We start from the raw sequence: 17,316 nt of genomic DNA, 5'->3' as shown, positions 1-17,316 counted from the left end.
GGGTTGGAGAAGTTCTTATATGTGGAGTTCTATGCCAATGTGAAGCCATCCTTGACATTTCCAGTGTTGTGTTGGCTGCACATCCTTTTCAGTTTTCCCAGCCTGAGAGACGCAGTGTGACCTGATGACATTGACAAACTCATCAGGCAGAGCCATGACATTCTAGGAGAAACACCTCCGCACCAGTCTCCCTGAGAAGCCGGTTTTATCTGCTCCATTTATTACTCTTGGGAACATTATCATTGCTTTATTGGTTGCTAATACAAGGCCAACCTTTATAGTTTGTCTGTTATCCTTTACTCCCACCTGCCTGGTTTTAGTCAGTGAGTGATTGCAGACCTTCAGACAACATGGCCTATAATGGTGCAGTGCAGCCTTGAACAGATGGTCAGACCATGTGAAGATCTATCAAAGGCACACAGCACAAGCATGTCAAGGGCTCATCTGATAACTTGTGGGTGAGCATATGCAGGACAAAGCATGTTGTCATACTGTAAATTACACACGGGAGCGTAGTTAAGTGTATTATGATGTACATGTACGCAGACAGAGCCGCCAGGTGGAAAAGGAGGGCAAGGACAAAAAGGTGGCATGAGGCAAAAACAAGAGCAAAATATTGACAGTCAAGCTAGTGTGGGCTAACAAAAATGACTGACTTCATGATTTCAAACCAGAACAAACTTATAACTTGGTACCAGAATATCATGTTTTAGGATTAAATCAGCCTGAACCCTTTCAAACACAGACTAAAAAGAAATACAGACATAATTCTCTGTACACAGGAGAAAAGACTCCTTCACTTTATTGCTGCACAACCATGAGGTATGAGGGAAAAAACATGGTTAAAAGGTCAAAGGGGACAGAACTTGTGCGGTTTAGCCTCTTTGCATCCACTGGTTTTAAGTTAGAGGTGTAAGGGAAGTCAGTGTCAGAATAAGTCATTTTTTTCCTCAATCCTTTGGTCCAGCAGAAGAGTTTAGAAGTCAGGACCCTCTTTCTTCAGCTTGCTGTAGTCCATGTTCACTGAGTAAAACTATGAATGAAATAAAGGAACAATAAAGTTTAAGGAAAGACCATCAGAAATCAAATATTGATGAATAACAGTTATTCTCAGCAAAAACCTGCCTTTACTTTCTGAATCATTCCCAGGTTTGTTATTCAGTCAGTGTCAAACTTGCTTTGTTGTTGTAACTGACAATTAGATTGGTTGATCAGATTACTTACTAAACTAACAGGATTATACTGTATAATTAATTCTACTATGGGATGAGTGGAATCAGACAACAGCTCAATGACATTTTTGGCTCAAGCCACTACATTAACATGTTCCCTCAAGACTACCATGTGCAGCAGAGACCAAGTTTAATGCACTGACCATCGTGATACATTAATATCCAGACATAACAGATCATCCTGCAAGTGAGTGACCTACCTTGTGCTGCTGTGTGGGTTCCGTCTTGTTCCATGGCTCGGGGTTGCCATTGCGATTCCAACTACAACAACATATTGAAATGAAAAGTTTAACTAATAACAATATACCCGTCCTGCACATTGAAATTGCCACCAGCGTCTGACTTAAGACTAAAACACTCAAGGTCAATCCAGTTACTATGTGGTTCTCATTTCAGATGTTCTCCATTTGGAATGGAGCCTTATTAGCAGTGTGTTCTACAAGGGCCCTTACCTGACATGGGGTCCCATTGCCAGGCGCAAGAGATACGCTCCAGACATAACCGTCCCACCACCGATGAAGATGAAAAGGGGGACCAGCTGGAGGGAATAGAAAATAGTTTAGGGGGAATAATAGAGGACAGGGTAAGGTGGCAATCAAGGGAAAAATGGCTGACCCCATTCAGTCAACTGGTCGATAGATGTTTTTTTTAATTTTAAATGGCACAGTAGACACCTGTCTGATTCGTGCCCGTCTCAGTGGATTAATCCATTACGGAGGCCGCTGGGGATGGCACAGTTCATCACACTAAGATGAGCATTGACAACGCAAGACACAGGTGCCGTGAGGGTATTTGAGAAAAATTTGAAAACAAACTAAATTCCATTGGTTTTCCATAAATGGCTACTGCTTTGGACATGAAGCTGTTTGTGAGAGTATTCCTTTGGCCTATAGTATGTGTGAAGAAAATGTGTCTTAGGTATAATTAAAAAATGTTGAGTGAAGAAGGTAAGTGTGGCTTAGATGTTCAAGGTTTGTGTCTCTCCAGAATCTGCTCTCTACCGCCAATTCAGGTGCATTCATTGTTTCATAACTTCATTGTGTGAATTGGTTTGCCCTTTGATTCACACGATTACTTTCAAACCAAAATTTATTGTAAGCCAATTTTTTTATGAACATAAGATGGACAAACCGGGTGGGGGTGTCCCTGAACAAGGGGGGTCAAAATCTAAAGTAACAGTCAGCATCTAGTGTGGCTACCAGCTGCAGTCCTCATGGACTGCACCAGATATGCCAGTTCTTGCTGTGAGATGTTATCCCACTCTTCCACCAAGACACCTGCAAGTTCCTGGCATTTCTGGGTGAAATGGCCCTAGCCCTCACCCTCCGATCCAACAGGTCCCAGTCATGATCAATGGGATTGAGATCTGGGCTCTTCGCTGGCCGTGGCAGAACACTGACATTCATGTCTTGCAGGAAATCACACACAGAATGAGCAGTATGGCTGGTGGCATTGTCATGCTGGAGGGTCATGTTAGGATGAGCCTGCAGGAAAGGTACCACATGAGGGAGGATGTCTTCCCTGTAAAGCACAGCGTTGAGATAGACGGAGCTTGTCATTGCAGGCAGATGATGCTGGGGCACACTGCCCCAGACCATGACGAACCCTCCACCTCCAAATCGATCCTGCTCCAGAGTACAGGCCTCGGTGTAACCCTCATTCCTTCCACGATAATCACAAATCCGACCATCACCCCTGGTGAGACAAAACCATGACTCGTCAGTGAAGAGCACTGAGACTTTTTTCAGTCCTGTCTGGTCCAGTGACGGTGGGTTTGTGCCCATAGGCAACGTTGTTGCCGGTGATGGCAGGTCCTCACCAGACAACAGGCCTACAAGCCCTCAGTCCTGCCTCCTTCAGCCTACTGCAGACAGTCTGAGCACTGATGGAGGGATTGTGCATTCTTGGTATAACTCGGGCAGTTGTTGTTGCCATCCTGTACCTGTCCCGCAGGTGTGAGGTTCGGATGTAACGATCCTGTGCAGGTGATACACGAGGTTTGCCACCACGAGGACGATCAGCTGTCCGTCCTGTCTCCCTATAGCGCTGTCTTAGGCGTCTCACAGTACGGTCATTGCAATTTATTCCCCTGGCCACATCTGCAGTCCTTCATGCCTCCTTGCAGCATGCCTAAGGCACGTTCACGCAGATGAGCAGGGACCCTGGGCATCTTTCTTTTGGTGTTTTTCAGAGTCAGTAGAAAGCCCTCTTTAGTGTCCTAAGTTTTCATTACTGTGACCTTAATTGCCTACTGTCTGTAAGCTGTTAGTGTCTTAACGATCATTCCACAGGTGCATGTTCATTAATTGTTTATGGTTCATTGAACAAGCATGGGGAACGATGTTTAAACCCTTTACAATGAAGATCTGTGAAGTTGGGTATTTTTACAAATTATCTTTGAAAGACAGGGTCCTGAAAAGGGGACTTATGACCAGTGGTACATTTGACATCAATTCCAATCTACGTTTGTTTGGTAACGGTAATTTAAGTTAATAAAATATATTATTATTAGTCGTTTACCATTCTCATTGTCGGAGCGGACAAGTTTACAGAGCTCACAATGTATTCTACACTTATTTCATTCCATTTACAAGTTTGGTCAATTTATTCATTGTATTATGTTTGGGGCGCTCCTGTCAATGTTGAGTAAGGACGCACACCTGATTACACAGAAGTAAATCTAGGCTACCTGGCCTACACGCAAATGTATGAATGTGCCCATTTGGGGATGTCCGATAGTATTTCTGATGGTCTTAACTCACCACCATTAATGAGCTGTGGAGCTTCTCAAAGTCTTTATTTTCTCTTCCTCAAACAGCAAGTCAACAGTCTGTTTACTTTACATCCATTGAGAATGACAATAGTTAGTTGCTCACTGTATTCGAAAAATCTTTCCAGCTTGCTCACTGTCGATAACCACCAAGCCTCGGCGTGAAAATAAAAAAAGTAATGCTCTGATCCAGTGGCTCATTAAACTCTGGAGGACCTAGAAGAGTTGATATAGTTGCCAGTTCAAACTGTGGGCCAGACCCAGTTAATACAATGTTTCAAGTTCGTTGCAGACAGAGTAGAGAGATTAAAGCTATTGAAGAACAGGAAATGAACAAACCTTCATGCATAGTCAATGTGATTTACATGATATTTAGTTTAATCAGGATATTATTTACTTGCAATGTTATGTTGGCTTTATGTTGATTATTTTTTACCTAGTTGGCAATACTAAACAAATACGTTATTGTAATGGAAATTAAAATGTTCCAGGAAAATGTGCATGAAAACCATAACTGGTTAGATAAATTGTAAATTGGCACTCCACATGAAAAAAATAATAATACTCCCGACCTCTGGTGGAGCCGATTACCTGCAACGTCAGGAGCATAATGGCAGGACCGAGGGTAATCTAAAAATATTTAGTTAACTCGATTGCTTTCCTCCCCCCCCAAAAAAATACTTTCGCTAAAGTCCCAAGACTACAGTTACCCAATGTACACCAAATAAAATGTCATTTAAAAAAATAAGTGGTTTCATAGAGCTAGTAACGTTATGTCCTCGGTTAACCGCCTCGTCCTTGACCGAGTTGAGGCCTTTTTTGGTCGCAATTCCAACAACTAACCATCTAACTTAGCTAAACACGCTCGCTCCCTCCCTCCCACTTAAAAAGTGTAAATAATAGTAACTATACATTCAATTATTTTTGAGACCTTGCCCTTTCAAGTACATACCCCATACTGGCGCCAACTGGCTACAGTAGCTAACTAGTTAGCAAACAAGGCCGTTTCGGTCTGTGGTAAATGCCATCACTTGTCAATCAACGATCAATGCAGCAAACACCATATCGTTATATTCAATCTGGTCTTTTTCCAAAAACGAAACAATACATGGCAAAAAGGCGACATTTGGGGGTAACAAGTAATGTGTTAAAAGTCGCGATGTGGTTAGCTTCGAAGTTAACGTTAGAACGACGCAAATCCCCCCCCCCCCAAAAAATCTATACGATTTAGCAAACTTCCCGATTTCACATGTACTTACTGCTGGGTGGCTTTTAAGTTGCCGGCTAACTGTGCTCAGCATTGTGAGGGTTTACTTCTCCCAATTTGTACAGAAATAACCGGATTAATGTAGGCCTTGCCAGGAAGTAGCTGAGCGTATTTTCAGATGCGTTTCAGAGACATCAATGATTTTTATAACTAACCCAAGATAGACCACAGTCTGTCGTTTCCAATGGGAGCAGATGAACGAATCATAGTGGGTCGAACAAGCAAGGAGGTGGGAGCAAATCACGAGCCAGTGAGATCCATTCGCCCTTGCACTCCTTCTAAACAATGCATGTTCTTTTTCTTTGGCAAAGAGTAAAGTCTACAGATTCTAGTTTTGGAAACAGAAACCTGTATGGAGATAAAATGTTTCAGCGATGAGAAAATTTGCAGAATCTCGGCCAAAGTCCATCTCGTTCAATCTTCTCCCACTGCCGGCCACTTAGCTTCCTCGTCACCATATCTGGTAGTGAGTGGAAACACCAACCGGATGCTTCACATTTATACATCCGTGAAATATCTGTCTCATTGTTCTGTCTGTGGAGATTCCTCACGCCCTTGAGTCCTCAACTCGTTCTTCTTCTTTGGTGTGGTTTAACGGCGGTTGGCATCCATCCAATATATGTTGCACTACTGCCACTAACTATACTCGGGTCTAAATCCCTTATGCTTTACGGAACAAAATTAAATACAATAATATGAAGAAAAAACTGTCATCTAATGATTATAAACCCACCACCCAATTCCAATATTTAAAACCCTATCTGGACACCACCACTCAACACACCTTGTAACTCTTCTGAAGTCAAAATCTTGTACACCCAAATATTTCTCTGCAGCTGCCACCAGAACCTCTATTTTCTGGGACTTACATTCCATCCCTGTGGTTGATAACCATTGCTATAAATGTTAAGAAGCCATTCTTACTGAAGCATATGTCACTCATAGGCCTATCCTTCTGTGCTGGCACAGATCTACGACTCACACAGATCCTCTCAGGATCCCTCCCCCTTGAACCATCTTCCCCTACTTTCTTCACTGCTTCAGTATACGACACCCTCTGCACTTCTCTAATCCTGGTAACCTCAACCTTCCTCTCTCGCAAAGACACTTCTGATCCATGGGCATCCCTACAATTAACATATAGCGCTTCTTTCCCAATACTACACATTCCTTTGTCTCATGCCCTTCTTCATACTTCTCACACCTAGGAACCTACCTCCTACACACTGCTGCCACATGCCCATAAGCTTGACACTTGTATCAACCCAATGGATTCAGCACAAAAGCTTGTACGGGATTACTGAAATATCCTAACATCACTTTGTCAGGCAAAATTGTAATTATTCGCCTACCTCCTCATACCTTTTGCACATGGATTCAGTTATTGACTTGTTAATTGTTTACTCCAAAAGTCTGTTCACACTGCTATGTTTTATCTTGGGATTAAATGAAATATTCTAACATCACTTTGTCAAAAAATACAAAGACTTTCAAAAAAACATCAAAACTCAAAAGAACAGATAATGACTCCTCTGTTTCACCACTCACGCCACCCTGTCTGCGTCGCACCAAACGACAAGCATCACAAACACCGGGTATCTTCCCCTTCATCTGGTCCACATTCACATTTACCGCTACCCCAGTAATCACTCCTTTCAATGGCACCCTGTTCTTGAGAAAAAACATGTCATCACTCTTGTCCCCATTCGTGTGCCTCCCGCGTGGCTCCTGCTCCCTCTGACTGACAGAAATACAAATAATTATCACAAGCCCACTTTGGGTTATCTACACCGACTACACAGCACCCAACTCCGTTATCACCCACCCTGAAACCACATATGGATCAGCCAAAAAGCAGGGGACTACTTTTCCAAAAATGTCACTCCTACTGTAACAGACCCATATTTATCCTGACCATCGGTACAAGGCTCAGGCTCCAAGAACCTCACCAAACCTGGTACCAAAAACTGGGCCACCTCTGGTAATTCACCCTCATTCACTTCCATTTCGCCTCCAGAACTGGATCCAGTGTACGGCTCACTCTGTTTGCACTTGCTACCAGCCTTCTTCCACCTCCCATCTCCCTTTTTTTTCACCATCTTCAACAGATTCAATCTCACCCTCTGCCACACTCACTCTCTTCAACCACCACCCCTCTCTTTCCCTCCATTCTTCCACCGTATTCCAAAAATACATCCCCATGTGATAATATTGCACTTCTCCCAACATACATCTAGTTTTTATCCTCTCATGGGACTCACTTTCCTTCTCCCTTGATCAAAGTCTCCATTCCTCTCCTTCTTCAAAAAAATAAATTTTACACTGCAGTTTAATTTTCAACCAGTAGGCAGAGATGGTTTAGTTCATCCCACCACATAATATGTTTGTCATCTGACAGTAAATAAAGTACCTCAACCTACTAAACCTTTTACCAGTCCAATTATATCTGATTATATTCAATCACTGATTAGCCTACTTCAAGGAAGGGAATAAGGAAGGATGCTTTTTCAAAGTATTTGAACAAGGCCTCAGTAGGTTTGAAGATGACTCCCACCAGTCATACAACAGAAGCATTAATGGGAGAATATTTGTAGAGGGATGGAAGATTACTTTCACTTGACTCTGTCTCACACACCTACAGAACTTTCAGTAATGATACTCCAGCGTCTTCAGGGGTAGACCAGGCTGCACTCAAACTATCCCTTCATCTGTTCATCCAATACCTGAGCCACTATGCCTAGCTGTCGGAAGCTCTTAACTAGGTGGGATGCAACACTATCCCCTAGGAAGAGCACAACGACATCATCCCACTTCTGATAACACAGCAATTTTTTGGGGTAGCCCGACCGGGACTCAAACCTGCATCCAAACCACTGCACCATCAGGTCCTCTGGTGTTGAACGAAGGAGGCTTTAAAACAGTATAGTACTGTTCAACTACTGCTATTTGACAGCATTCTTGTATATTATAAGGGTGATGCTACATCAGAGAACAGCATCCTCACACTACATGTGTTGTAATTCATTGTCACTATCAGCAGGACCTCGGGATAGCTTGCCCAAACAGTGAGCTGGACAATTTAGTTTTCTGTGTGCTCTGCCAGTGTCCTGCAGCTCACCCTGTTAATCAGATTGCCTCGCCAACATCTACCAATGTTAGTTTCCTCTGAATTGTATTTTCACTGAAAATTGGTCATTAACATATGAGAAACTCATAAGAGTTTCTGCACAGCCTGTCTATGATGCTGTGTGGGAAAGTTCCAACCAGTGAAGTAGACATAATTTGATAGACTACAATGAACAAACCTTCCAAAAGTCTTTCAGTATTAAGTCAAACAAATGCACTCCCATGACATGCTTACATGATACATTTATCATTTTGAGAAAGAACAAGGTCATTGTCAGCCTGATGTTCCAATCCTAGAACAATGGAAAACATGTTTAATTGTCATATCAAAACACAGATTCAAGCCAAATCATGTCTCCTCTGTTTAATTTCATCTGGTTTTATTTCTCTGGAAAATAATTGTACGTTGGTAGATTTTCATCCAGTTTGGCCAAAACATTCAATAAAGCAATTTATTAAACATAACTATGCTGATACCATATTATGGTTTTCCTTTTACTATGTATTCATGGCATATCCTACTTTTATTTTTAAAAGCAACAAGATTTAGCTGTCAGATTGGTCATGAGTATCAAACAAATTGGTTCATTTACAGTATTTTATGTTTATTATTTCCATAATACAGAGAGGCTAGTTGTCTGCCAAGATAATAATGGAAATGAAGACTAACATCCTGAGTCAACTACATGGAAGTGTTAAAACTCCTCATCTACAGCATGTCAACATTCAGAATCTTGTGCAGGTCTCAACAACTTGAGATCTGACAATAGAGTTTTACTTGGAAAACTCCTCTAACTGACAAGACAATCAACTCGTTTATTAGGCTGTTTTTCTGTAACCAATATCTTTACTACGGTTACAAATCCCAGTGAAAACCAGGCATTCCTTGGTGAAGAGTTCATGAGGTAAATCTTGGAGCTGAGATTCATAGGCCTGTGTGGTTCAGATGTAGTCCAAAGGGAGAAGCAGCCTCAACAACCACAAGGGATTTGACGTGCATGTGGTCATCTTTCCTCGGCCCACCCATCTCATTCTGCCCCATTTACTCTTCATGTGGATGTGGTCTTGCGGTCTAATTTGATGATGCTTGTCTGTCTTAGTAGGTTCCGGAGAATGGGAACGTTTGAAAACATAGGGACTTCTTTCATGATTATGTAAAAACAAAAAATTATAATATGGTAACTAACAATGACTAAGTGTATGTAGGTGTACTGCCTAGGCAGGATGTGGTAAGAAAATCAGAGAGAGATGGATTTCTGTCCACTGGACTTTCAGTTTGTCAGTTTTGCAATGACATATTCCAGGTTCCTTAGTGTGTGGTCTTCTTTGGTGTCTTGCCAAATTTGGCATCAAACCCGAGACCTTAAATGAAAAAGCACATGATACAATTAAGACAGTAGAGGTGTCTAGTCATCTCATCAACCAAAAAGAGACTTCACTACTAGTTGAGGCCTATGAGCTCTAATGGAACATCTCCATAAGCAGCTGAAGAGCAGTCTCAGCATTTCAACTATGAGGTGAAGCATAAAGTTACTACAGACACATGAGCACATGGTGGAGGGAGATGGCGAGAGAGAGAGAGAGCTTGAAACAGAGAGATAGTCACAACATCAGAGGTGTATTAAGAGTTAACAAGTTAATGTTGTTACTCACCAAGGAACACCAGGATAGTGCCGACCCACTGCATGGTGTTGAGGACGTTGCCGAACAGAAGGACAGAGCCCAGGATGGTAAAGAACTTCCGTGTGGTAGTGACGATGGAGCAGGTGAGAGGGCCGAAGTACACCACAGTCATGAAGATGAAGGTCTAAGAGAGGAAGAGGAGTGAATGACTGTTACTATAAAAGACCCACTGCAATGAGAATGAGAGCAAAATAGAGAAAGACCACTGTAAACCAGATACTGGCACTTATCCATAAGAATCACACGCATGTGAACCAATTAAAATGTAGAATGTGATTTGCAGACATGGAAATGTTTTCCTTTTAACACACACACAGTCACACCCATGTGAGACCCACCTGGCCTAAAGCACTAGTTATTCCAAACAAAAGGATGTTCCAGAAGATGCTGGGGTGACGGTCTGTGAAGCTCAGGAAGTCCCATACCTCACCTGTCCACAACACCCCTGAAAGAAAAACACATGGGATCATTTACTGAAAGTGACACAATTCAGCATAAATTTTTTTTTTCCTGCATGTAACAATTGCTTTTTTTTTATTTTTAAATGTAACCTTTATTTAACTAGGCTGTTTGATTCTTATTTTTTAATCTCAAGTTATAAGATTGGTTAGCCTTTTCTTCTGCTACAAATGGGGGAGAAGCCAATGAATTATTTTAATTATTTTGGAATCAAACCCATGCTGAGATTTGGTTCCATGACTTTATGGTGAAAATGCCTGTTCAAAATCAAAATCAGTGGATTAAGGGCTCTCCCTACTGGTAAAGGGCAGTAACAGCAGTTTGATTGGGTTGAATAGAACTGGGGAAGTGGGGACTGCTTTGGCCAAAACCAAAAAAGGGTTTTGATAAAAGTAAGGCTGTAGAAAAGCATGAGATTGGGACACTTAAACTGAGAAGGAAGATCTGAGATGAAGATATTTTATTGAATAAATAATGGTGTATTTAGTAGAGACGGGGAGCTGGCAGAGATAGAGATACAGAAGAAACAAAAGCAGAAAGATCAAACAAAGTGTATATTTTCACACTAGTGAGGGATAACAGGTGTCTCACCTAGTCCCAGCACCAGGGTGGACCACATGTTAATGTTGAGCATCATGTGGTTGGCACTGGTCTGGAAGAGATTCCTCATGTGGTCCTGGGCCACACCAGTCAAACCGTCCATGGTCAGAGATAGCAGCTAGGATACAGGGAGAGAGAGAAGGTCACATTTACAAACCCACAGAGGCACAGGCAGCAAATACACATATAGGCAGAGAGAAACACAGATGAGGTTACAGAGATAATACCACAGGCAGATGAGGACAGTTACACTCACCAACAGGATCTCCCCGAAGCCAAAAGCAGATTCTGTGGAAGTGACACTCTTGTTGGGTTTATAGAGGAACAGGGCCACCCGCTGACAATCAACAGCACACACAGGTACTTGGCCAGTGGGTATTTCTTCCTCAGTACAAATACACCCAGAATCATCACTGTGGAACCAAAGGCAAAGGGATGTGAGGGGCAGTTATCAGCAGCAGCCATCACTGGTCTATTAGGTTGATGTGCACATAGAAAGACAAGTCAGCCAGGGGGTAAAAACCATGGCTGTGTAGATTAATGGGCTGCATGTGCTCAAGGGATAAGACTGGTCAGTGTATTACTATAGAACACACTAACCTAGACAGTGTTTACATATTGCAACATACTGGGTGGGACAGAAGACTAGGCTCATGTACTTATTGTTAGCATGACACTTGCAGTCATAGAGTAGTCTACATGGGGAGACAGAGACTCACAGCAGGGGCATGCAAATAGAATGTATGTTCATTAAACAGGGACACTGAGTTTGGAAGGGCTGATGGGATGTGTATTTTAAAAAAGTGCAATATGCAGAAATCACACAGATATTTCCTGGTTGCTAAACTTCTAATAGTTTGTCAAATGTCAGTGTATGTGACAAAACAAGCCATGTATAGTGTAAATAATCATTGTACCATACAAAAACCCAAAGTAAAAGATGCAAAAACAAAACTTAAGAAAGGGAAGGATAGAAATAGTGCACATAGAACAGATACACCGCTTCTTAGACTGGCTTGCAAATGAGAATGACAAATCTATAACTCATATTTCAATGTGAATTTGGTTCGGTCACCCAAAACGTTACATATTGCAGCTTTAAAAATGGCACTGGAAATGCAGATAAGGGAGTCTGGCTGACACTGAAACATGACACACTGCTGCAGTAAGAGGCCATGCAATAAAATAAGGCAAACTAACCCCTCAAACCTGCACTGGTCACCAAGCAAAGGCTGCATATGACTTGTTTAATTACATATTCAGGTGTTGAGAGTGGGGTCAGGATGAGCAATAATAAAAATTATTATACCTACCTGGGATGGGCTTACAAGACTTCCCCAACACCTGTGACAACAATAGAGAGGTTGTTTAGATATTAAAATAATAAAATATCACAACAAATTATGATGATGACAGCGAGGGATAAGACTGACCTGTGTGGGGTAGTTGACATACTGTAGGGCAGAGTTGCTGGATACCATGGCTCCAAGATAAGACAGGGAACACACTCCATAGAGCCAGCTCTTGGTGTGGTCTGGTCTGGAACCCTCAAAAACTGAATCACTAATGGGGAGCAGGCAGAGAAGAGACATCTATAATACATGGAGATTCAATACCAACAGACCATTCAAACACCCACAGGGGGCAAGATATGTTGGAGATAACTGTGTTGGGCAGAAGGGAAAGGCCACGATTGATGACTATGTGTGGTTTACTCACAGATCTTGGCAAACCCAGCATTGATGATGCATTGGATGAATACCAGCGTTGTGGCATAAACAAACTTCTCCTTCTTCTCCCCCTCACCATACTGTCCTCGGGTACTGGGTAAATCAGACAAACAGCATTATGACAGTTTATCAGTGCAACCACTCATGTTAATCCAGAGTTAATCCACTTCTTATTACAAATAAAACAGGTGTGACACAGAACAACACACAGGCCTTGATATTCAGCAAGGGAATTATTTGTTAATTAAACTGTGGAGTATCTGTAGGCTATAAAAAGAGAATGAGAGGGCAGTGTGGGGTACTAGTAGTCTGCTCTGGTTGACTAAAGATACAAATCATCACTGGAAACAAGATGAGATTCCTCACCCTTGAGTGACATACCATTCAAGACATATCTACATAGGGATATCGTTTTTTGAACAGTTTCAGCTCTGTAGAGTTGGCTCGCCTACATTCAATAATGACATGAACTTGTTGCACTACAGCATCACCAACTAACATATGAAGCAATGTGCATCAAGAGCCTATGTTTAGAAATCAATGATGTCGCTCAGATGTCAGACCAGGAAACTACTTACATTGTTTCTTGTAATATGCCATAGTAAAAATAACAAACGAAGACTCCGAGGAAACAGACAATGAATCGTATACGCTCGTTCTGCAGTAGCGAAGGCTTCCCCGCTCCCTTTCCTGCAGCCATGCTGTCCTCTAGCTGTCCAGGTATGGAAACCGATACAGATCCGATCCCCGTACCCCTCAAAGCAACGTCCCGCTCCACAATCCCAGATATCACAAGCCCGGAAATGGTGACGCTGTAACGTTACCCTAACTGGGCAGACAGTTGCTAATGTGACGACAGATCAGTCCGTGGTTCCTCTTCAAAGATTTAGCTAAATGTCCCTGTTAGCTAGCTGACGTTAGTTAGCCAACGTTGTTGGTTTGGTTGTTAGCAATTAGCAAAATCCATCATTGTTGTCAATCCAGCTGTCGCAGTATAGTGTTGAATCCGGAATATATGTCCTTATTTGCAGGTCTCGTACTAGCAAACGTTACTCCTGTCCCAAACCAGGTTATGCCAAAGGCATCCCATTCAGACAATTTTCCCGGTGGAAACCGGAGTGTAGTTGTTTTCATTGAGATACGTCAGAGAACAAGCTGGCTCAAAGACCTCAGTGGTTCATTTAGGAGCCCTCAACGGATATGCCTTGAGTTTGTAGCTACTATACCATTCATATAAAACAGTGCTGGCAGAACGCAGATGCTACAATTTTATAACTATGCATAAACCATGTGATTTGTTTTCTCATTTGAATCAACTTATATGCAGTATACAAGGTAGCTCGTAAATGTTCTTATTTTTGTTGATGTATCAAAATATTCAGCTGTAATATATATGATCTATACTCTTTGATTTATTGTTCATTTAAATGGCAGTCTACACAGACGACTATTGAAAACATTTGCGGGGCTTTCTCGAACTTGTCGCGTGTCTTTTTTCGTACAGGGATGTGGATGGATTCTATTGGTCCAAATAAGGCAATAAACCACAATATTCTGCCATTGAAACAGACGGACTAGAGAATGGGCGGGGCTTCTACTCCAGAGACACGGCTACACGTGTCGAAGACAATTTAACAACATTGAAATGCACCACATTTTAGCATTGTTCAATAATCATGACTGAACCCATTCACTATTGGTTTAATGTCCATTTAATGTTAGTGTCTACTGTCAAACTAAAAACATGTTTAAACAACTTCAATGCTTAAAACATTACATTTAAACAGGAAAGTAATGGAATAACACCTACATATTGGTGATACAATGCATTTTACACACAAAACAATAAGGTAAAACTTATCTGAAGCTGGGGGAAAAGACAACTATGTCCAAATGATTCAGACTACCTTTACATCAGAAGAGAGCAGAGGTTCATGCTCATGCATGACACAACATGCATTTCAAACTGATATAGGAACAGCCACTATTGCCATAAACATTGCTCCTCATCAACCTGAGCAAGGGATAGGTCAAGTCACAAAGTGAGTACTCACTAGGTATACTCACAAACCAACTGTAAAAACATTCTACTAGGCCTTAAATATGGGAAATGTCTATCATAATGAACAATTACTTGACAAACTGATTCAAAAACAATACATTCACCCCCATCAATGGGACAAGAGAATACAAAGACAATATCCAAAATCATGATAAACATTGGGACTCAGAAATGGACATACCCCATTCCATCTTTTGTCTTGCCCATTCACCCTCTGAATGGACACACACAACCATGTCCAAGACTTAAAAATCCTTCTTTAACCTGTCTCCTCCCTTTCATCTACACATTTGAAGTGGATCATGGCTTTCACCTGGATAGTCTGTCATGTTTTGTATACCTCCAAACATTTACCTATGTATATGAATACATAAGAAAAAAATTAGACATTTTTTAATAAATTGAATGCCTGATTTCCCACCAAAATGTCTGAACAATATCTGATTTGATTTTTAAAAATCTAAATTTTCAGAGTATCTTCATTCATTGCTCCAGCTGTTATATATTTTTTTAACCTTTTAACACTTTTGCAGACCCTTGCTAACTTATGGGAATGTTAAATAGACATATGGAAGTCTAATGAACACTTAGGTATTGTGAACAAAAGTTCCATGAACTATATTTTGGGGAAGTGATCCGGAAGCCAAATGTTTTGTTCAGTTATGATCTCCTGCATTGTGTTGATGAAGCACATTTGACGTTTCATCCATACTCTGTGTATTTTCTTACAGGTTTGTGTGATGGCAACAATGGACAGAATCCTAAATGTTTTGTTCAGTTATGATCTCCTGCATGGTGTTGATGAAGCACATTTGACGTTGCATCCATACTGTATGTGTATTTTCTTACAGGTTTGTGTGATGGCAACCATGGACAGAATCCTAAATGTTTTGTTCAGTTATGATCTCCTGCATGGTGTTGATGAAGCACATTTGACGTTGCATCCATACTGTATGTGTATTTTCTTACAGGTTTGTGTGATGGCAACAATGGACAGAATCCTAAATGTTTTGTTCAGTTATGATCTCCTGCATGGTGTTGATGAAGCACATTTGACGTTGCATCCATACTCTGTGTATTTTCTTACAGGTTTGTGTGATGGCAACAATGGACAGAATCCTAAATGTTTGTAGCAAAGATTGTTAAACTATATGAATGTAATTCTTTTTTAATGCAAAATGAGTGTCATAGGCCTACTAAGCAAAATTTCCATGATGAGTTGAGTACTTAGAAATGGTAGATGTAGCTAGCTAGTATACTGAGAGAGTCAGTACAATTCAGAATGCACTATTGACAACTGACTGAGGCACAATTAACTTGTTCTTCAACTTTCAGTTCAAATGTTCATGAGAATACATAGGTATTGTAAAGGGAGATTAATAATCAGGGTATGAATAACATATTTACTCTCTGGAGTGCCCACATACATATGGGGTATGGTAGTAACGTTAGGTGCAAGACAGCACTGGTTTGGGTCAAGAACTGCAACACTGCTGGGGTTTTTCACGCCCAAAAGTTTCCTTTGTGTATCAAGAAGGGTCCACCACCCAAAGGACATCCAGCAAACTTGACACCTGTGGGAAGCATTCGCGCCGACATTGAACACCTTGTAGAGTCCATGCCCCAACGGTGGGATGATGTACATTTTCTTTTGTGTAGGTCACGCATTTTATATATATTTTTGCGATAAAAAAATATATAATTATATGTGCCTCAGTTGCATACATACACTGGGTGTATTTGCATACATCAATACATTTATATAAAGGGTAGAAACAGGGCCGCAATCAAAAACGCATTTAAAATCAAAACACATGGCTCGAGATCCCACCGATCAATGCATTTAAAATCAAAACGCATGGCTCGAGATCCCACCGATCAATGCATTTAAAATCAAAACGCATGGCTCGAGATCCCACCGATCAATGCATTTAAAATCAAAACGCATGGCTCGAGATCCCACCGATCAATGCATTTAAAATCAAAACGCATGGCTCGAGATCCCACCGATCAATGCATTCTTTACACTGTTGAGATCACACCGATCAATGCATTCTTTACACTGTTGAGATCACACCGATCAATGCATTCTTTACACTGTTGAGATCATACAGAATATTGATAAAGTTCTCGGTCACTTTCGCGGAGCAAAGACATTTTAGGGACTGGGGAGAAAACACAATAACTCAAAAAAAAATATTAAGGGAAAGATTTTCTGCCCAAATGCCATCAGTTTGACCGGCTGTATGGGGTAAAAGCTGTGAAAACGACCCAACGTGTTTCTGATAAGATTTCAGTTCGGTTTTGATGCATTTTTTTATGTGGTTGAAATACTATCAGCTTTTATGATGAAGACAGCACCTCTACAGATGGTATCTGAGCATAGC

General features: G+C 41.3%; 2 protein-coding genes across 2 annotated transcripts; both read right to left on the bottom strand.

Annotated features, from left to right (window-relative positions):
- Positions 1–834: 834 nt before the first annotated feature.
- Positions 835–5,421, bottom strand: ndufa4a (NDUFA4 mitochondrial complex associated a). Its single transcript, XM_024394012.2, has 4 exons — positions 5,262–5,421; positions 1,685–1,770; positions 1,433–1,493; positions 835–1,033 (listed from the first exon to the last, which is right to left on the bottom strand). Exons 1-4 carry the CDS (start codon positions 5,301–5,303, stop codon positions 977–979), a joined length of 246 nt encoding a protein of 81 aa, XP_024249780.1. The 5' UTR covers positions 5,304–5,421; the 3' UTR covers positions 835–976.
- Positions 5,422–8,686: 3,265 nt separating this feature from the next.
- Positions 8,687–14,303, bottom strand: slc35b1 (solute carrier family 35 member B1). The gene is given in 10 exon segments (XM_042307368.1): positions 8,687–9,757; positions 10,049–10,202; positions 10,417–10,523; positions 11,129–11,255; positions 11,394–11,470; positions 11,473–11,550; positions 12,451–12,481; positions 12,571–12,692; positions 12,857–12,960; positions 13,446–14,303. Coding segments are annotated over 10 exon segments (975 nt in total). The 5' UTR covers positions 13,568–14,303; the 3' UTR covers positions 8,687–9,704.
- Between the last annotated feature and the right edge of the window lie 3,013 nt (positions 14,304–17,316).

The sequence above is a fragment of the Oncorhynchus tshawytscha genome, linkage group LG27 (genome assembly GCF_018296145.1).
Source record: "Oncorhynchus tshawytscha isolate Ot180627B linkage group LG27, Otsh_v2.0, whole genome shotgun sequence".
Lineage (NCBI taxonomy): Eukaryota > Metazoa > Chordata > Actinopteri > Salmoniformes > Salmonidae > Oncorhynchus > Oncorhynchus tshawytscha.
Note: the sequence above shows the minus strand (reverse complement) of the source record. Positions and strands in the feature narration are given on the sequence as shown.

What these genes read in the sequence shown, in the direction of transcription:
- ndufa4a (XM_024394012.2), bottom strand. Translation starts at nt 5,303, where the DNA reads ATGCTGAGCACAGTTAGCCGGCAACTTAAAAGCCACCCAGCA. An exon ending in AACTTAAAAGCCACCCAGCA is followed by an intron (nt 1,771 to 5,261) that starts GTAAGTACATGT and finishes TATTCCCTCCAG; the next exon opens with CTGGTCCCCCTTTTCATCTT. An exon ending in AACCCACACAGCAGCACAAG is followed by an intron (nt 1,034 to 1,432) that starts GTAGGTCACTCA and finishes TTTCATTCATAG; the next exon opens with TTTTACTCAGTGAACATGGA.